A 21701-nucleotide genomic window follows, 5' to 3' on the forward strand; every position below is an offset into this window, starting at 1 on the left:
TCTGTGGCAGTTTCCTATTGACCTTGTATTTCTATGATACAAATATTTCTGGTGAGTATCAATGATGCTTGCACCAAAGTTTTGGAACAATGTCTGTGCTGTTTCAATTAGGTTAATCTTTGCTAACTTTAAAGATGCTAAAGTCAAGTTAAGATTTCAGCTCTGTTCTTGTTTCTCTTTGTTTTAAAAAAAATCCTAAAAGCTTGTTTTATTGCAGCAACTTTTCTCACGCCTCACATGAGAAAGATGCCTTTGTTGCTTATGTGTCCAAATAATTAATTGTGACTAATGGCGTGAATGTTAGAAAACGATATTTTAATGCTGTTTCTGACCCCTTATTATTTTTCAAAGAGGAATTTTTTTTCGCTGGTATCTGTACTCCCATTTTTAAAATGGGAATGGGAATTTTGTGTTTTTATTTATTTATTTTGTTTAAGTCTGCAGAAGCTGGTACATGGTGCTTCAATCTCTTATAAAAACACCTGCTTAATGCAGTGAATCTGCTGGACTCCATCCGATGTTGAGTTGAACAAGTGTTGGTGGAGAAGAAAGCTCTAAATAACTGACTTTCATGCCATCAAAGTCACTTATGATTCATAGTCAGCATGTTTGTCTGACTTGTTGACTCACACACACACACAGGCAGATGTTTAGGCGTACTGGAGCCTTGTTGCTGTCAAAATGGTAAAGAAATAGACAAAGCTCATCCTGTTCAGCTCTCACGTCCTCCCGGGTCCTGATCTGGCAACTGCGAGGAGCTGAAGTGAGGCAGCGTTTGCAGCCCTCGGCTTCACTCGGGTGCGTTGATGTTTCAGCTGCAGGTTTCTCCAGGCTGTAGTTCAAGGACTTCCCTCACTGGGAATTCTTAACTAGAGTCTCCTTTTTCTTCTCTGCACCCCCAGTTTGCCCACACACACACACACACAAGTATAGGTACACATGCTCTTTTTGTTTTTTGGCATGCTATGAATTATGTCTCACTGATTGCTCTTTGTTGTTCTCTGTGACTCTCCTTTTAGATAAAATGTTTTTTTTCTGTTTGTGTATTTAAATTTTTTTTTTTTCATATACACTGCTCAAAGAACTCACCACCTGGATTTATCAATGCAAATAGGTAGGAGCCCGCCATTGGATAATTGCTCCATCAATAACTGTGTTTCAGGTTGCAACAAGAACATGAAAGAAGATTACCGAATCTATTAGAATCAAGTTAAGAACTGTCCAACAACACATTATGAAAAACTGGAAGTACAGTGGAGGATCAAGTTACTTATTAAAGACATGTTCTCAGAATAATCTCGGACAACAAAGCAGTGGAAGAGGGTCATGTGATCGGAGGAGCCCAGGTTTGCCCTGTTGCAGAGTAATATGTGCATCTGGTTGAGAAAGGAGGCGCCCATCATGCCTGCTGTCTACTTTTCAAGCCTGTGGAGACAATTCTGTGATCTGGGTCTGCTGCAGTTGGTCAGGTCCAGGTTCAGCAATTTCATGTGCTCAAGAAACTGGATCAGCTCTCTACCTGAATATACCGACGGCGAGGGCATATTCCAGAATGACGTTAGAAGAATTTATCAGCCTCAAGTTGTGCAACATTTGCTCTAGGAGCACAAGACGTAATTTTCACGTATGATTTTCCCATCAAACTGCTGATCTAAATACCTTCGAGAATTTTTGGGACGTTTGCACAAAGATCACCTGTTCCACGCCCCCAGCAAGGCGAAACATTGATGCAACTCTGAATAGAAATACATTATAGCTTACTGGAATGATGCCTCAACAAATGCAGGCTGTAATCAAAGCTAAAGTCAGTCTAACAATCCACAGTGTTTGACATTATAAGGGTCGTAGGACGATTTTATACGCCTTATGGTATATTAATGCTATATTTTTTTCCTGTCTTGACCTATTTTTAAGCAAGCACATTGACCACAATAGTAGCGAGTTTCCACAAGGGGAAAACTAGCTACTATTTCCCCTTTGTGAGGAAAGGGCAAAGGCCAAAGAAACAGATAAAAAGAAAAAAGTTTGTAATTATTTTTCCTGGAGTTTTTATACCCCCAAGGTTCTTCAGGATACTAACGTTGTATAGTTAATCGCAAGGACAGTACCAATAATGAAACCATTCTTTTGTCATTGACACAAAATAAAATTTTCAAGGTGTAACTCAATTCTTGTTTTTGTCTCCAATCTGATTGGGACAAAAAAAAAAAAAAAAAGCAAAGACTGGGGAGATTTTGTTTTGTTGGCCGTGAGCGTTGCACCCGATCCTTCAGCTGTGACCTAAAGTCATCAATCATGCACTCCACAGCAATAAAATTGCAATTCTGTCTGACTTATTTTTTTTCCAAGACTCAATTAAAATATTAAGCAAAAACTTGGGAAGGAATTTTAGAGTGTTTGAAAAGCAGTGTTAATAACAAAGGACACAATCAGGAGAAGAATTTTCACTCGCAAAGTTGATTAACGGCAAGGCAACAATGGGATGTTTGTGAACCCAGCTGGAGTGGGTCGTACTTCATAAATGGAGGCATTCAACAGCAGTTAAGTGTGTTTGCTTAAACCTTTCTCCGAATGAAGAGCCATGCCCTGCTGCGTGCGTGCGGAGTGCTCTAATTGTCGCGCTGCTTGTGGACGCCTCTTGTTCACCTCTTCATTGTCGAGCGGCAGAAACATAGTGTATACAGCAGGAGCGCTTATTCTTTTTTTTTTTCCAAGAATTTAAAGTCGGTTCGAGTTTCTTGAATCGGGCTTTTGCCAAAACAACCAAGCCCTCTCGCTGTTTGGATCGTCATGTGGAACTTCAAAAAGGTCTGAAATTGTCTCGGATTGCTGTTTACTTTGTCAGATTTTTTTTGCCCACCTCTTGAAAAGGCTTTTGTTCTGTGAAGGAATAGATAGATTGAAGAGGAGCAGAGAGAGATAAATATTGACATTTTACATTGTGTTTCTAAGTGGAGAGTGCAAACAGTTCAAATTGTGTTGTTAAAAAGTGTCAAACTCTCTTTTAGTGTATTAAAGCTGTGAAAGGATTCTTGACAGAAAAACATTTTTTATCATTTATATTTTCCTTGACCTCTTCTGTAAACATTTGTGCTACTGATTCTTTTGTCTTCAGACTCCTGGTAAATTTCCTTCTTCGTTCCTGTTTTGCTCTCAAGCAGCCAAACAACCAATCAATCGCTTTACTATTTTGTTGTGTACTAAACAGTTTTTCAGTCAACAGTAGTTTTTTTTTTTTTTTTTTTTTTTGTTTTTATCCTTTTGAGAATGATGGTAATTGTTTCACTTTCATCCCAAAGCCTCTACTGGGCCTCTGCCACCATCACCGTCTTAGATGTACCCGAAGGAAAAAAAAAAAAAAAAAAAAAACGCCATATACTTAGCATTTGCATACGAGTCATTATAAAAATATAAAATCTCATGTACCGTAATTTAGCGAGACCAAAACCTCTCATGAAAAGGCTGAAATCCAGAAATACTTAAGACCTTCTCTAAAACAGCTCATATCTGCCCATTTTTCTAAAATCAAAATCAAATCAAATTTTATTTGTGCAGCACATTTCAGCAGCAAGGCATTTCAAAGTGCTTTACATCATAACAAACACAAAAACACAGAGTCATGCAACATGGAATCAACAATCAAAACATTACATTAAGTCAAGAGCCATCATTAGATTTGTAACTTGATTACACTTCAAATACAACTCTAAACATGTGGGTTTAGAGTTGTGTGTTTCAGCTGTTTTACAGTTTTCTGGAAGTTTGTTCCAAATTTGTGGTGCATAGAAGCTGAATGCTGCTTCTCCTTGCTTGGTTCTAGTTCTGGGGATGCAGAGCAGAACCAGAAGACCTGAGGGGTCTGGAAGGTTGGTACAGCTACAACAGCTCGTTAATGTATTGTGGTGCTAAGCCATTCAGTGATTTAAAAAACTAACAACAGTATTTTAAAGTCTATTCTCTGAGCTACAGGGAACCAGTGTAGGGACTTTAAAACTGGTGTTATGTGCTCTATCTTCCTGGTTTTAGTCAGAACGCGAGCAGCAGTGTTCTGGATCAGCTGCAGCTGGAAGATTGATTTGTTAGTCAGACCTGTGAAGAAGACGCTGTTGCAATAATCGATGCCACTAAAGATAAATGCATGGACGAGTTTCTCTAGATCTCGTTGAGACATTAGTCCTCTGTCCTGGAGATGTTGTTGAGGCGATAGAAGGCCAACTTTGTAACTGTCTTTATGTGGCTCTGAAGGTTCAGGTCAAAGTCCATCACTATTCCCAGGTTTTGGGCCTGATCGCTAGGTTTTAGTTAATGATTTACCCAATTTGTAGTTTTTCTGTGTATCTTTAGGTCAAAACTCATGAATGTGATGATAGGTTGAAATAAAAACTGTGCAAAGTAATATTTCAAAGTTAATCAGAAAAGAGACATAAGAAACATCAGTGAAACAGTTCAAGCCAGACAACATGCAGCCAGTTGGACCCTAGAAGAAAAGACCTGGTCTATATATAATCTTATTTTCCCCTAACATTCTGCACTTGGCTCTTCAGCAGCAAACTAACATTCAATCACATCAAAACGGTAAACTATGTACCTTCAACACATCTTTACGAGGATGTTGGCTTGTGTCTCTTCACCTCACCCTACTCATCCGTGTAGAGAAAAAGCCCACTTTATGAACAGGTAGCTTAAAATCCCCCCCGACAGTTAATCTTTAATTTGGTGTTGCTCCAATCAGAGCTCAGTCTTTGCTGAGGTGTTTATGTATCCATATCTAGTGTGCCTGTGTTTCCCTGGAGTCTCGTGTTCTCATGGATAAAGTGTTTGCTTTCAAAGGCATGCCACCTTTTGCTGGTGTCTTGTCCAACTTCACTGGTTAAATTAACCTCTGCTGCACGTAGTTTAAGTGGCAACATTAGGCTGTGTGAGTGAGATTTGTAGTCGCAGCACGGCAGTAATACACTTGTATTGCACAATCATTGCATTCAGTTTGTTTGGGTGTTAAAGAGGCCACGTCAACAACACACGCGAAGGTCACCTGTGGCTGACAAAAGCTCTGCTCATCAAGGCATTTTGTTTTATTTACAGGAAAGAGGTAAAGTAAACTCAACTCATTAATTTCAAGGAAACCACTACACCCACTGAAACCCTTGTGGCTTTTAGGTTAAAACCAGTCACAGGATGCAGAGGTTGACTTTGAGCCCGCTTCTGGTGATGTCTGGCTGGTTGCACGTCTTCCTGAGTCTGATTCCTCTCTTTGGTGCGTCATCCGGTTGTTGTTTTTCGCTGTGAATTTCTAGTCGCTAGCTAGCAGCACCCTGTGGATGTGTGCTGCCGTGCCCCTGGCTGCAGTTCACACACTCACTCTGAATCTGTCTTTTTTTTTTTTTTCTTCCAGGCAGTGAGGTGGGGGTAGCGTAGGGGGTATTTACCATGCTGTGGAACTGCCTGCCTGCATCCCAGCTTGTCTGTCTTACCCCCAGACTCAGACCAGAAAGACGGGGGGAGGGATGGAGGAAGGGAGCACTGCATCTTTCTTTTCCTTCCCTTCCTCTCTACCTCCTTCTTCAAATGTCCCCCTTCCTCCACTCTCACTTTTATATTTCTTGTCTTCGCCTGCCCTCTAAAGGCCAAAGGGCTTCGCGCTCCGCATGTAAATGTGTGTGTGTGTGTGTGTGTGTGTGTGTGCGTGTGCGTGTGTGTGTGTGTGTGTGCGTGTGTGTGTGTGTGCGTGCGTGTGTGTGTGTGTGTGGCAGCCAGGCTGCATCTGGCGGCTGCATCAGCCAGTGGCTTTTTCTCAGCGTGTGAATTCTTCCTCTCAGTGCTGTAGCTTCACAACTTAGGATGTTTTTCATCACATTCCTGCACACACACTTAAAGGACGGTGTAATTACCCCATGCTCTCTCATGTACTCCCTCAGGTGTTATATTTATCACTGCTGGAGCATTTCTGACACCCAGCACCAATACCTGAATTCACGCAGTCACCGTTCTTGCACCAAATACACTTCCCTGGGCGTATTACACCACGTATACATTTATAACTAAGTCAGATTATCTAATCTATAGTTAGGCTTAAGTACGATGTTTGCTCCATTAGCATATAGTCGGAGTTACATTCCCCGAAGCTTGTGAGTCTGTGATTTCTGTTTTCGGTAATAAACATGTGGCTATAAACCACAACAAGAAAGCAACTTTGATATTTGATAGAATAGAAAAGAGAAAATAAAGAACCAGCATGAAGGCAAATAACACAAACTGCGGTTGGAGCGATCCGGTTAGCTTTCAGGCAGACGGATTCTACAAAGAGCCTCACAAACCGAGCCCAGGGCCGTGCTGCAGGGACGCTTTTTCCACCCCTCCTTCGCGCTCCAGTGTCAGACCTCTGATTGGAGCCCGTCTGTCAACTGGGTTTGACACGACGACGGCGGGGAACTCTGGGGAAACGGGCTTGCGCTTCTTTATCTCCTGGATCCGCTGCGAAGAAAACAGAGCTGTTCTGGAGGCACGGCAGACAGTAAAACTAATAACACCGGAGAGCGGAGTATCGTTATTTCAGACTTTTCTATCGTCTGTGATTTTTACCACAGCTCACCAAGAGGTAACTTTTGGTGTGAGACTTATTGATTAAAAAGTGAAACGGTAATGTTGCTCCCCGTGAGATCTCTTTTCAAAAGCAGGTTTAGAGCAGAACTTTTAAGAATTTGTCCACCAACTACTGTGATGAATTCAATTTTTTTTTATTTTGCACTTTTGTTTGGCGAAAATCTACATCTAAGTGGATCCTCCCATAGTGTGTAATGCCTTAGTTATCGTCACGCAGCCACTCCTCCTGATTGAGAGCAGTATCGATGCCGAGTCCTGCTGATGCTGAAGACAGCTCGTTACAGAAACCTGGTGATTATGTCCCGCTGTGAACAACCTCACTCTCCCTCACTTACACTCTCACATCACTCCCTAACCTCTGCCTTTCTCTTGTGGCCACTTTGATCAAATTTGCACTCTCACGTCCTTGACTGCTGCCCCCCAACCACTGACCCTCGTATTTAAAACATCCACTCTTATGTAAATGTTTATGTAGATTAATGCCACAATTTATGCAGATTAGTTTTTTTTGCCCACTCAGATTTTAAAGACTAAAAGGCAGATGAGTACTTACCTTCTGTTGGGAGCTCTCACAAATAATCTTAAGAGCCGAAATGTACCAATCAGAAATTTGGTGCCCATTTCTGATCTCCAGTTTTTGCAAAGCACCGACCTTCTGATGCCAGGGCTTCTTTAAGAACTATTAACAGAATTAAACCTCTTAGCTTGAGCATCCATTCAATTATTTTTATTACTGGCAGAGGCGACATCCGTCCAAGAATACGTCATTTAAAGCAGATTTCAACCAATTTAAAACAAGGACCAAATGACCGCCGGTTTAACATTGTATGCTGTGTTGAGCATTACTAAAACCCTATAAGTCATGCTAACCCTGTGGTTCTCCATGTGTGGGAGAAATGTTGAAGGGAACCTTTTTGGTATAAATTTTTCTAAAGTTTTCCAGCATTGCAATTTTACAGATTCACATTTCCTGCATGACGGTAACCTCTCAGCTGGATCTGGCGGTAACTGCTGGAGGTCCACTCATGACGTGCTCTGACAAGTAAAGTGTTTCCCGGCAGCAGCTACGCAGAGTACAGCGGGAGGAGTTTACGCCTTCGATCAATTTAGAGTCAAAAGTGCTGTCTCACATGAAAAGGCACAGGTACAGCATCCGTCTGAGTAACGACGACGCATTGCTGTTTCACGCTGCATAAATGTTGCAGACACGCAAGAGACATGAAAAGAGACGAGGACGGATACTTGCCAGTAAAGAGCAGATTTGTTGTTTTTGCGTAGTAAACATAACTTGACATTTGTCTCCATAAAGTCAATGCAGCTATAAAATATTGTTTTGTTGGATTTCTTGGGCTTCTGTGCAAAAGTGAATTGCAATAATTTTTCATGTTATTTTAAAAATTGAACATATTTATTTGCATCCATGCTCGTTTTAAAACAACCACAAACAAAAACAAAGAGTCATGGGAACAAAAAGAATCATTAAAACTAAAAAGGGACAACGTAAAAGAAACAGAAACTCATATTTTACATAATTACTGTCATTGTCTCAAGTATACGCAGATTTAGTGTAATTTAAATAGTTATTTCCCTTCTCACTGATTAATTTTCCACATTAGTCTGTTTAAAGCAGCTAAAACCATATAATGGAATACAGAAGACATTTTATGAGTTGGTGAGAGATCTAGGATGGTAAAAAAAACAACCAAAAGATAAAAAATCTAATACTGTGCACAAAAAACTGGGTTTTAGAAATCATAGATCTTAGGTGATCATACATTTAGTTATTTTAACTAGCAAAACTGTCTAAACTTTTCTTGTTTTTTTGAAAAGAACTGTTTCTTCTTTATTTTTAAAAGACGATCAGAAAAGGAAATCAACAAAACATAGTTACTTTCTTTTTGACACAAAATAAGGGAAAAAAATGTAAATTTCGTTTTGTTGGTGGGTGCAGCCTCAATGGTTTAAGAACCACCGTGTAAAAAAAACAACAAAAAAACTTTTCTGTTGTAGCTGTTTAAAAATAAGACAAGAGGAAGGACAAAATGTGTGAATACATGTTGAAACAATGCCTGTATATTCTATGAAGACCTGTCAGCCGTTCATTCAGGCCATAAAAAAACATGACAGGACTTTGTTGGATGGTTTCCATTTCCTACGTTTGTAGTTTAGCAACTTTTTCCAAGGAACTGCCTTGGGGTGTTTCGTGAAACTGGCGAAGGGGTAAAACCGATATGCAACTGATTTCAGTAGATAGTAGAATTCGTACATTTTGGAAGCATTTACAAATGACAAAGTTAAGTGTGTACGTTCTCCAGGGGTAACATACAGAAAATGAGCATAGGGCATTCGCTGATGACCAGATTGTCAAAGTTTTGACCAACAAGATGTGAAGAATTCTGAATTATTTTGTTAGTTTTACAATTATTTTTTTAATCAAAATGCCAGCAGGGTCTCACTGTATGTATGGTTTATCTTTTATTATAACACACAATCATCCCTTCCTTCTGGTTTCACACTTCCTCCAACCCCACAGTGTCTGTCAAACTGCAAATAAGTGCCAGCAGTGTAATCAAGCTGCCCTTCAGCTGTGAGCGTGTCATACAGAGCCTAGCCTCCACAGAGCCGTAAACCTGCTCATAAGTGGTAGTAGCATTGCCAAGGTTGAACAGTCAAGTGCCATCAAAAGCAGTTTGCTATAGAAATGGGTCTATCTGAAAGCAAACAAAGGGCTTCACTCCCAACTCGACCCGCTCTGTAGACTAAATGTGCGCGGGCCTGTCTGACGCTGGAAAATGGCTTTCAGCCTGAATAGAGAGCAGAGAAACAAGGTGGTAAATGTCAGCATCAGAACTTTGCCTGCTTTGCAGTGATGGGAAGTAACGAAGTACAAGTACTTCGTTACTGTACTTAAGTACAAATTTCGTGTATCTGTACTTTACTTAAGTAGATTTAATAATGGGGACTTTCCACTTTTACTCCACTACATTTTACAGTAAGTATCTGTACTTTCTACTTCACTACATTTCTACAAAAGTGTCGCGTTACTCGTTACATCCAAGTCGAATTGTGTTTTTTTTCCGTTAAAATGTGAAGTTCAGGGACTTAAGGTGGCGCCGTAAAATCAAAGCAATAACGTGACTTAGTGTCTGTTGTCACCCATCGACTCCCCCTTTACTCGCACGCGGAGCTCCAGACATGCGCAGTGGTTTCCTCTGAGCGGGAGGAGATGTTTGTCTATAATATAATAGCGCTGCATAAATTGATGTGGCGACATGTAAAATCAGCAGCACTTCACTTTCGCAGATGGTGGGGACTTTGTCCAACTTTTGTCACTTGGAAGGAAAACTTAAAGAAAGGTAAGCTCCGTGTTAGCTAGCTGTACAGAGACACATGTTGCATCTGCCATGAAAAAAGTTGTCACTCATGCGCTGAATTATTGTGTGGAGGTGTTGACTGAGGTGTCGCAAATATGGGACAASGCTGTGACCAAAGTCTGCATTGATATGACATTCAGGAACGATCCGATTCTTCTGGACGGATCTTTACAGATTAAATTCATTTCAGCTCTAAGTATTTAATATATAGTTTTTTTTAAGGCAATGTGGATCTTTCAGATCAATTTGAGAAGCAATTTTGATAGGTAAAAGTAAAAAAGAATTTTGTGCCACGTAGCGCGGGGTGCTGGTCTTGAGGTAGGTGGTCTTGACTACAGATTTGCTACGTGGCTCCTTGGTTGCCAGTCCTCTCCCACCCACCTTCTTTCCATCCCCTTTCTGTTGGATTTCTTTAAAAATAAATGCCACTAGTGGCAAAAAAGTGAAGTTCACGTTATGTTAGGACAGGAGACAAGATGTTTCTATCCCTGAAATTATGATGCATAGAATCACATATCTAAGTCTAAACTATGTTACATAGTAAACACAATAAAAACATGCTTTATCTGTGGCCTTGTTCATTAAAATGGCACATTTCTAATGTATTAAAATTAAATACAATCGGTACACTTAATAATATTAGCGATTAGGTTCAGCAAATACTTTTACTTTTAATACTTAAGTATTTTTAAAAGCCAGTACTTTTTTACTTTTACTTAAGTACAAATGTTAATGTGGTAGTTTTACTTTTACTTGAGTACATTTTTGTCTGTGTATTTGTACTTTTACTTAAGTAGATTTTTTGAGTACTTTCTCCACCACTGCTGCTTTGTGAGGGAGAGAAGAAAGTGTTGCATTCAGCACCGACTGTCACCTTAACGCTGAAAGCGTCGCAGCAGCGCCGGAAGGGGAAAGTCAAGGTCGTCGGAGACGTTTTGAATGTACACAATTAAAGCTATACACTAAGTGTTTATTTTTACGCTCACATGAGATTTGAATTAATGGAGAACTTTAGCGTCGCCGTTGACTCCCTCGTTAAATTTCCAACAAGGCACATTTTTCCGACGTCGGACTCGAGGTCTACTGCGACTCGGTAGCTCCTTGTATCTGCGTCGACGGCCATGAGCTCACTTACAGCAGTGCATCAAAAAAAAAAAAAAAGAAAAAGAAGAAAAGCTGAGCCTCCGTCAGGTCACTAACCCTCTGCGCCTTTAACACAAACACAAAGTGACCTGCCAGTCACCGAGCTAAGGCGAAGTGTCAGCTGAAGTTAGCGCTGAAGTGAGCTAATAGGCCCGTCTGGCGCTGAGGGCCGGTGGGAAAACAGCTGTTCATTTAAGCCTTCCACTTCTCACACTGTGCGTTTGGATGAGAGCGCGAGTATGTCTCACGGAGCGAATGTATTTGTGCGCGCCACCCATTTCTGTTGCCTCGTCCTGCCGTTGACCCGTGTCGTGTCTCTTCCGCCTTATTTGATAATGATGCCGCAGACTAAGGTAACTTGGCTGCAAATCTCTTTCGTCTGTTATCACTGAGGCTTAAACTTGCTGCTAACATTGAAATCATTAACCTCCACGTTTAAGGTCAGTGTGCGGCTTTGAAATTTTGAAATTTGGGCGCTGTGGCTTACCTTACATGACCTACCAATATTTTTTTGTATGTTTCTTACAACTTTTCTTTTTACTTATATCCCTTCAACGTTTTCATATTTTGTCACGTTAGAACCACAAACTTAATTTACCGGGACTTTTTAAGATAGTGTTTTGTTTTCTTTTCTTTTTAAAAATATGCAAATCTTGTAAGTTATACTTTTCCAAAGCTGTTATTTCATGTAAATAACGTACTTACAAATTAAATAGTCATCCAGAAGTTTCTTTCTTCTTTGCACCATATTAATAATGTGGTGCTTTATAAAGCATATCACCCAACAAAACACTTTCTGTTCTTTTCACTTTCAAGCATTAGTTTCAGATTCATTTATCTTTCTAGTGTTTCTATGCAAAAGGCCCACAGTCAGTGTATCCTGCCACATTGCTTGAAACCTGGTCTGATCTTACTCTTGATGTCTCTGTCTCCCTCAGGTTCGGTTCTTCTCCAGCAGACCGACGGAGATGGACAGACTCCGCTGGATCTGGTCTCCGCACCAAGTAAGAGGGAGGAGCTCCTCCGCAGCGCTCAGGCCGGAGACTCAGCTCGCACGAACAAAGACAAAACTGAGGTTTTGAACCTTCCTCTCCTCGAGGCTGGATCTAGTCTGCTGGGCCACCTTATTTTCTCCTACCAGAAGGAGAGGGGTCTGCCTGGCCTCACGCAGTCGGGGAACAGACCCCACACTCTGGTCTACAAGCTGGTCGCTGCGTTGGAGAAACACTCCCTTCAGAAAGTCACTTCGGACTGGACAGATCAGCGGGCGGTGAGGCTGGCGGAAGACGTGGAGACGTTGCTGAGGCTCAGTCGAGGAGAGCACAAAGAACAGGTGTCTGCGGCTGCCAAGGAGTGCAGAGGAGAGAACACGGTTTTCCTGATGGAAACACTGGAGAACCTGCAGGTTCACGGCAAGGCGCTGGTTGCTGATTTGTAAGAAAAGATTGAAAGGATGGAAAAAAAATGCACTTCCTGTCATTGAGGGTTTCCCCTAATGGTGCAATCCCCCATGCCCACTGACCATGGTTTGTACATATCAGTATATTGCCCTCAAGTTCTTTAATAAGCTGGTGATTTAGAAGTAATTTCTACAATGATAACTTTTTGTACTTGTGCTAAAAAAATAGAGTCTCTGTTTTGACTTTACATATATTTTTCAAACTTTTTTTTTGATTGTAAAAGTATTTATTTTTTACTATTTCCAGCCTCATATGAACACTAACATTTCTATGTGGACTACCTCCAGTTTCACTTTTACATGGCTACTTTCCCTGTTGTTAATAAATCTCTTTTGTCATATAGATTTTTTTTAAAGAACTGTTTAACATGTAAAAGAAAAGTTCACATTGGTTTACTGTTCAGGCATTAAAAACCTTAAATATTTAAGAAAATTGCAATAAAAAAAGTTAAGACGTTTGGTTCTAAGAAGCCTCTTTAACAGCCACTGCTCCCTGTTAACTCGGTTAAAAGACTCAAAATGAGAAAACAACTATGTGAAAACATTTAATACCAGAAAGCAGGTCTGACAGATGGGTGTTGGTACTAAGAACTAAAAATGACGGCCTTATGTAAATGTGACTGTGAAGAACGAACCTCCTTAAAGTTGCCCGGAGTCTTTATCTAAGGTAGTTTACAGATGAGACGTTTTCATTTATACTATCTCTCTTTTTGATGCTGCATAAGATCTGTGAAGTATATATGTTTTTTACTTAATTCATGTCAGACGTAGTAAAAAATGACATGATAAAAAGCGAGAAACTTTAAAGCACCGGTGTAAATAAACGGTGTATGTATATTTTATGATTTTTTTTTCTCTCTATGCTCATTCTAGGTCTCATAAAACAGTGTAGCCATAAACTCTGCTAAAAAAAAACTCCATTTGTAAGTTTAGAAGGCGCTCTTACACATGGATTTTCTTTATTATGCTGCGACTGCGAAGAAGTTGGCAAAGTTGTTCTGGAGCTTGAAACCAGGGATCCTACATGGATTTTCAGTATTTTCCAGCCCCACATTATGGGAAAGTAAATAAATTTGTAATTCCCAGAGTTATTTTCTATCCAAGTGTCTGATAATTGCATCCAACTACCTGTTAAATGTGACATATGCATCCTTTAAGTACATTTTATTTTGAAGAAAAGTTGGGGTGAGGGTTTTCTCTATGCCCAATTATGTTTTTTGGAAAATTGCATCACAGTGTTTGCTGCTGCTGTTGAAATGGGAGGAAGGCAAATCGAGCCAGAAGTGTGGCTGCAAATGTTGCGTCAATAACATCCACACAAAGGGAAGTTGATAAAAAATATTTAATTGAAAGTTTTTTGTTTCACTATTTTTTGACCCAAAATAAGCCACATTTATCAGATGATTATCGTTCCTTAAATTAGAGGTATACAACATATTATGCCCTTCCTTCCAGCTGTCATGTCTAAATCTTGTTGATTTGTAAAGGGACACACAGAGATGATGTCACAAGCAGAAGATTTCGCAGGCAGACAAGACAAATATAAAAAAAAATTAAATCAAGGCAGGCAATACACCTACTTTACAGCATTATTACCAGAACATCAACAGGCATACTGTATAAAATACAACCATACATTAATCAGTTAGCTATATACAGTATTCTTTAAAAAATAAATAGTCTCATTCAAATAAAAGTGCTTCTCTTTCCTTTACAGCTATCAGCCCAATACATTCTTCGTATACATTTTTTCTCTACATGATACAAAAATCACACTTTGGTTTGCTGGTAAATGCAGCCAAAACCGTAAACCAGCAACAAAAAGAGACATTTGGATGCATTACCACACAACACTCACAAATCAGCAACACACGGTCGCGTACAAATTAGTTGATACCCCAAGTGAAGATTTGAAAAAAGCCAGATTTTTTTTTTTTTTTTTTTTTTTATTGCAGCAGCAGCATTGTCTAACAATAAAAATATATTTCTTTTAAATCCAACCTTAAATTGTATTACTTTTATTTAGTGGGGCTAAGAAATAATTTTTGTAAATTCACAAATGGCAAAGTAATTGGTAACACTGCTTTAAGAAACAGGAAAGCACACTAAAGCAGCAAATGAAAACTACAAAATTGGGAGAAACTACTGTAAAAAAAATAAATGGCAACAGGTTGATGTGAGCATAATTTATTAAGAAATTAAACGGGTTGTGACAGTAATTAAAGCTCTGTTTTTCACGGGACGAAAACTACGATGTAAATAACTGCATACGAACTTAACTCAGCTTTACTACCTGTGCTAGCTTGTAATATTATTGTGTTATGCGGCTGGGTACGTAAAAGGCATTTTCCTGCTAAAGGACTAAACGACATTTACATGGGTGATCATGTTCTTCTTATACGTTCTCCAAGAAAAAGTAACTAAAACTTCTGACAATGTGTCCACTGTCAGAGTCTCCTGTGTATAAAGTGGTGAAATGTATTAGACAAAATTCAGGTCCACTTGCTTAGAATTTATCCTAAGAAATTAAAAAGTCTGAAAATGGCCCTGGAGACATACAGTAGTTCATTTATCACCATGTTATTTTTATTTTTTTATTTTTATTTTTTTCAAAAGAAGCTACATATTGAATTTTTTAGTGTTGATTTCATAGGTAACTCCTGATTTCTGCAACAGACATGCATGGAAAATTGGAAAATAAACAAAACCATTCAACTGGTCTGCACTTTAAACTTCTACCTTGTGGAGATCAAATTACATATGTCTTACATAAAAGGTATGTTGTCTTGATTTTCCTGTTTTCGCACAGTAGACAAAGTATGACATGTCATATTTATGCCCCAGAAAACAGCAACAGTAGGGTTTTATATAATTTCTGATCAATTTAAAACATGTTTTAAAAATGGTTTAGGTGCATCTATTTACTAGGAACTGTTAGAGTAGGTACTGATTTCTTAATATAGCAATTTCCCTGCTAAATATGTATTTTTTTCCTGTGTGAGATGATCCTGTTGCAATAAAAGAAATGAATACAAATTAAGGCTTTTTATACTTGGTACCAGGGGTGTCAACAAACGGTACAGGAGCTGTTGCAGTAAAAAACAAAAGTGTCAAGTATTCAAGCAGTTCATCGGGCAAAACAAAAAAAGCCATTCCCTCAAGTAACAAGTTTGTGGCAACGCTCTAAGAAAAGTTTATTATTGTTTTCCAAATGGATCAGACGATAAAATCATTTATCGGAGAATGGAAACAAACTTATGAAGTGGAGCGGAGCTTCAAAAAGGCGGAAGGCGGAGGCACAGAGACAGACGAAGGGGAGAAGACGACAGTAGACGCAGTGAGCTGGGGTTTTGCAGACTTAAAGACAGTCAGACAAAGAAGAGGAGGCAGTGGGAAATGGAGGCAGGGATCAATAGGATGAGACAGGACCTCCTCAAACATAGCCTGTGCTGTGATCTTTCAAGAGAAGCTCTACAAGGAACCCAAGGGACCATCTCTTCAGACAGGGTCGCAACCCTGCTTACTGACGAATGAGGAAACCGCACAGAGAGCAAACGGGGAAAGCATGACGGGAAGTGTGTTTTGAAATAGGATAAAACACATGCACACACACACATGCGGACACACACACAAATATTCCTCCATCCCTGACATCTCAGGCCTAAGTCCCCTCAGAGCCTTGTCTTGTCACACAATGACTTGCTGCTCATCAAGCATCTCCACAGAGTCAACACCAAAAAACAGCTGGTGCCTCTGCTGCAGCACACACCCAGACACGCGCACACACACACACACACACACACACACACACACACACACACATCGAATCTGAGTGTCAGTCTAGAGCTGGAGGGGAGATGCAATTGTACCACACACTGACGCTGAGAGAATCTTTGATTGCATAAACGTGTATATGCAAACACGCCTCTGTAAATACACAGCGCGCACAAACGCGCCCGTGTCTCTGGAAGGGCTGATCAAAGTTGAGCTGTGGGCACAGGAGGTGGGGCAGATGGAGAGGGTGGCCAGCCCGGGGCGCAGCATCATAGAGAGCATGTTTGCATGTCTGCGTGTGCGTGTGCTTGGTTGAGAGGGAGAAACTGTTCCTGCTCAAATATGACACTGTTTTTTTTTTATTTATTTATTTTTTTATCTGCGAGCAAGTAGTTACAGTGTGCAAGACTTCCTACCAGAGATGCGTTCTTTCTGTCTTCCCTCCTGAGAGGGAGGAAGAGAAGCTTGGGGCTCTTTGTGTCTGCGTGCGTGCCCGTGCTGTAGAAGCACGCCTCGCGTGTAAACGCTTTCATGTGTGGCCCGCCAAGGCAAACACACAGGGAGATGAGAGGGAAAGAGACCGGCCTTTCAAACAAGATTAGGACTGTGCCTGCCTAAAGGCCTGCCTGCCTGCTCCATGACACTCTGCATAGACCGGGTGACATCTATATAAGCACAGCGACAGCAGGCCCAGTCCGCGGCGCCGCCTCACTGAGAAGGTGTCGCACCGACTGACTGATGACGCTGACGGGGCTAAACCGCACACTTTCTCGAGATCCAACGCACCAAATGATCTCATACTCGACCTCGTTCCTACTCGTTGGTTTAAGGACAAACAAAAGGAACTCACAGCCTGTTGGTCCAGATTTGTTTTCACAATTGCATCTCGATAAATTAGAATATTATGTTATTAAAACGTATGTTATTTTATTGCAATATTTTTGGCACCGAATGACAAATTGTTACCTATAGTAAGATATCTCTTGGTTTATTTAAAAAAATTATAGACAACTAATAACACTTTTTTTTAATATACTGTCATAGCGACTCTTCAGCTTCAACTGTTGGATCTAGAGTCTCTTCATAGATTGTTTAAGGAGCCGGGCGAATTCTACAGACTGATGGAGCACAGTGATACCGTGGTTACTAAAGCAGGTGTTGATACTTTTGGCAGTGTAGGCTGTTACCAAGTCCTGCTGGGAAATAAAAACCAGACTTAAGAGGCTTTGTGTCGATGCAAAATGTAAAACCCAACTAATGTTCCCCCATCTGAGAAGAGATATGCAGCCCACACTCAGCAACAGTCCAGTCCTTTGATTCCTTCATCAAGGTGAGACGCGTCTGACGTTGTCTTTGGTTCTGGAGTGGTTTAACAAACAGGGTGACCACATCCTGGTTTACATCTGTGCACGGTGGCTCTCAGGGCTCTCGGTCCAGCCGACGTTTTAATATTATTTTTAATTCACCGAGATGCAAAGAAACATGTCTGGAGCCTCGGGACGAAATCGGCTCGCTAATTTAGACAGCGACAACCCAAAGTACTGCCGGGGCAAAACATAAAAATCATCAAAACATTCAAGAGGAGATAAAAAATAAGGATGCAATAGTATAAAAAACAATTAGAAAATAGAAACATTTTACCAAAAGTGTTTCAAAGCTATATAGTACAAGCTAAATAAATGTTGAGAATGATCGTTTAAGGCCTGAATCAATTATCTACAAATAATTTAACCTGTTCGACTACTGTGGCAAGCACACACACTCCCAGAGGGAAGGACATGGCAGCTGACATGGCTGATATAAAAAAGGACTCAATACATAATGCGTACAATACAATAATAATAATAATAATAACAATAATAATGAGTTAAAGGTTTCTTGAAGTCTTTACTCATACAAAATTATATTTAGAGAAAGTGTAAAGCCTCCTGAAGGGAGTACTGAAGTTTAACAATATAAAGCAGGATATAAATAGAAGAAGGACGGTTCAGCCCAGGCTTTGCTTCTCAGCGTCCAGCATCAAACCAGCAGGAAAAGAAACGAAGGAGAGAGGAGTCTGTGGGCGCATGCAGTGATCTACCCGGGGTTGTTTTTCTTCCTTTTATTTGGACTGGGATTGGGATCCAGTTTCAGCTGTTGGTACTGCACCTGTTAAAACACACACACACGCACACACACACACACACACACACACACACGCACACACACACACACAGACACACACACACACACACCAGTCGGTCAGGTGGAGAGAGCAAAGGATGCTTGAGCAGCACAGAGGCCCCTCCAGAGGCTCCGGTCCAGCTGTGTGGAACGGCGGCCTCGGGGAAGGGATTACACACTGATTACAACGCGCGCACGCACAGATGCAGGCGTGTACGCGCTTCAAAAGCACTGAAGGGGAGCGCTGTTGTTGCAAAAAGGTCCACATATGCTCGAGCAACAAAAACACACACACACAGATGTGCAACAGTGGCCTGCAGGAGGGGATCAGACGGACAAACAAAGAACAGGGCGAGGGCCTGTGGGACAGATTGGACAGCCAGCAGTCATCCCAGCAGAGAAAGGTGGAGACGAGAAAGGATGCTGTACAAAATGCTGCTAACAATACCTTACCCTGCATGTGAATCTGGAGTTATATCACATTACATCAGATTAGAATATTAACTATCAATAAGCCCATGTTCTGATCTAATCGCGAAGGTATTTTTTTTAAGGTGTTTGAACTATTTATTGCACAATGTACAAATAAACATCCGCCTCATCTTTATGGCTGCACCAACGCAGTTAAGCAGCCAATTAATGAGAGTTTTTTCATTCCTCTAATATCTGTTTATGTTCCTTTTTCCATGCAGGCTTCCAAAGGCTTGACCTTCAGTTCTGCCTTGAAGGCTCATGTGAACATGAAGGGTTCTGTGGTTTTGGCCTTTAAGCTATTTCTCTGACTATAACAGGCTGTGTAGTGAATATACAGTTATAAAAACAAAACAAAAAAACGCTAAATCAAACTAAACTTTTCCTGTTTCATGGCAATTAGGGTAACCAAAATTATTTTGATTTGTGAAATACCAGAACAGTGAGAGAGAGGTTATTATGGAAGCCCAAGAAACAAAAACAACATAAAAAGCCAGATTATACAGTCTACAAATTAAGTCAGGATCAAAGACCCTTTTTTCTATAGACCTGCATCTCTTGGACTGATAAAACAGAAACTGAAATGTTTTGCCATATGTACCATTGTTACATTAAGAGGAAAAAGGGGGATATTTCCAAGTCTAATAGCACCAACACAACTTTCAAGCACCAGGGTGGCAGCATCAAGGCACAGGAGTGTTTTGCTGTAGGAGTTACTGGAGTACATCGAGAGAAAAAAAAGGCGCTGCAAGGAAAGAACATTATGTGAAATTACTGAAGCAGCATCTCAGGATACAAGCTGGGATTTAAACTGACAGTGACATTGAGCATTGAGCATTGAGCATTGAGCAAGAGTGATCATTATGAAGTCCTGACTTCAATCCAACAGAGAATATGTGGATGAAACCGAAAAGGTGTGTGTGAGTAACGCAAACGTTAAAACCTGAGTCGGTTACAGCAGGTCTTTTGAGAGAACGTCAAACCATTGTGAGAAGTTTGTGTAAGGATCCCAAAAACATGTGACCAGAGTCATTAAATGATCATCGTACACACTAAGGGCATGCATGTAAACTCTATATTTGGAGAATGCCTAAAACGTATTTACCGTAATTTTATTTTATTTTGTATCCTGGCATTTAGCAAACACAGATAATTTAGGTAATTCGACCTCACCTAAAACATTAAGAACCTTGACTAATTTAATGTTAGTATTTGACTTTTTAAAGAAATACAGAGGAAAAACTAAATCCCTGAATATAATGCCAGTTGAAATCTGCATGATGTTGAAACCAAGTCCTGCACGCACTACAAATGTAAGTACACCCCATCAGCTTATTAAAGCTAGCTTAACTTGCACAGGCCTTTCATTTCATTCCCTCCACATGATCACAACTGAATGCAGCAGCCGTCTGCTCTGCGCCAGCGTTGGAAGCACTCAGTTGATGACCCAACACTCAATAAAACAGAAACAAAGTGCTCAGAGCAGGCTTGTGGAGGAATTAGTCGATTTATGTCTCTCGGAGGTACGCCCAATTATCTCAGGGCTTTAAGATCATCAAATGCACATGAATAAATTACCGACACTGCCAAGGAGGAAAAGCTAAACTGTTATACTTAACTAGTGGTATATCCTGGGTTTTATTACTGTTTGTAACTCACCGAGGGGCTGCTTTCTAAGAAAAGAGAAGAGGTGGCCGGTATCCACAACTTTGAAACGATTGAATTGGTGTAACTTCATTTAGTTTAAACAAATGATTGCATATGAGTGATTCTAAAACAAAAATGATGCAAAGGCTTTTATGGAAAAGAAGGTCAGATGAGACTAAAGTGGAAGTTTTTAGCCTGCATAAAACATGTTATGTGTGACGAAAAACAATCACTGCAAACACTTGAAATACTGTGTGAAAACACTCTGTGTTGTAGGACACCTTTCCTCTCCAAGAACAGGTCAGTTGATCAGATATTATGGGAAAACTAAGTGGCTAATTGTAGATCAAACCCTGTTAGAAACTGGAGGTTCACCTTCTAGTAAGACGGTGACCGAAACATTGGAATGGCTTTGATGAAAACATGATGAATGAAACATTTTAACCGCTTGAAAACCATGCATAATTTAGCTTCCACTTCACAATTATTTGCAATTTTCTCAAGAATGATTCACTGTGGTTGTAACGTGACGTAAAAAGACTGAATCGCCGACTTAAAGACAAAACAAGATTTTGGAAACTCTACTACTTCACACCTTCACACGGACTTCAACACTGTCAGTGGGAAGAGTTGCACATTTTTACAACATGACACAATTTCCCAACTGATGCAAAACTTACAGCCTAGATAAAAAACCCCGTTCTGACCTGAAAGTGATGGGTACTGTACATCAACGCAGCAGCCGCAGTGGCTGAGCAACTAAAGGCTGTCACCGGCAACCATTCGCTTTTCAGACATCCACAAACATCCAGCTGCAAGCTCACACAGATTCAAGAAATTGACAAGCAGTAGCCACTGAATCAGAATACTAATATATATATATATATAAATAAAAAAACAGACTTAACAGACTCGGCACCAAAGAGCCAGAATCGTCTGAGAATTCTCTCCTAAGTTGACGTACTACAGGCTACTGTGTTTGTCTGACTGACTGACACCCTCTCTGATTCTTCAGGCAGACAGCAAACTCACATCAGTAACGTTTCACGGCTTTGTCTCATGGTGGCTCT

The 21701-nt window shown here is 40.4% G+C and overlaps 2 protein-coding genes across 6 annotated transcripts in view; one reads left to right on the forward strand and one right to left on the reverse strand.

The window, feature by feature from the left end:
• slf1 (SMC5-SMC6 complex localization factor 1) overlaps positions 1–13034 on the forward strand; it is a 38318-nt gene extending 25284 nt beyond the window's left edge. The window contains exon 18 of the mRNA XM_008418931.2: positions 12056–13034. Within this exon, the coding sequence (XP_008417153.1) occupies positions 12056–12555 (500 nt within the window). The 3' untranslated portion in view covers positions 12556–13034. The remainder of the gene's footprint in view (positions 1–12055) is intronic.
• An 870-nt stretch (positions 13035–13904) lies between these two features.
• Positions 13905–21701, reverse strand: part of mctp1a (multiple C2 domains, transmembrane 1a) — a 147830-nt gene continuing 140033 nt past the window's right edge. For all 5 annotated transcript variants that reach the window (XM_008418929.2, XM_008418926.2, XM_008418925.2 and 2 more), the window contains one exon: positions 13905–18498. In XM_008418929.2, coding sequence (XP_008417151.1) covers positions 18427–18498 — 72 coding nt within the window. In that variant the 3' untranslated portion in view covers positions 13905–18426. The remainder of the gene's footprint in view (positions 18499–21701) is intronic.

This window comes from Poecilia reticulata, linkage group LG9, assembly GCF_000633615.1.
Source record: "Poecilia reticulata strain Guanapo linkage group LG9, Guppy_female_1.0+MT, whole genome shotgun sequence".
NCBI classification, from domain to species: domain Eukaryota; kingdom Metazoa; phylum Chordata; class Actinopteri; order Cyprinodontiformes; family Poeciliidae; genus Poecilia; species Poecilia reticulata.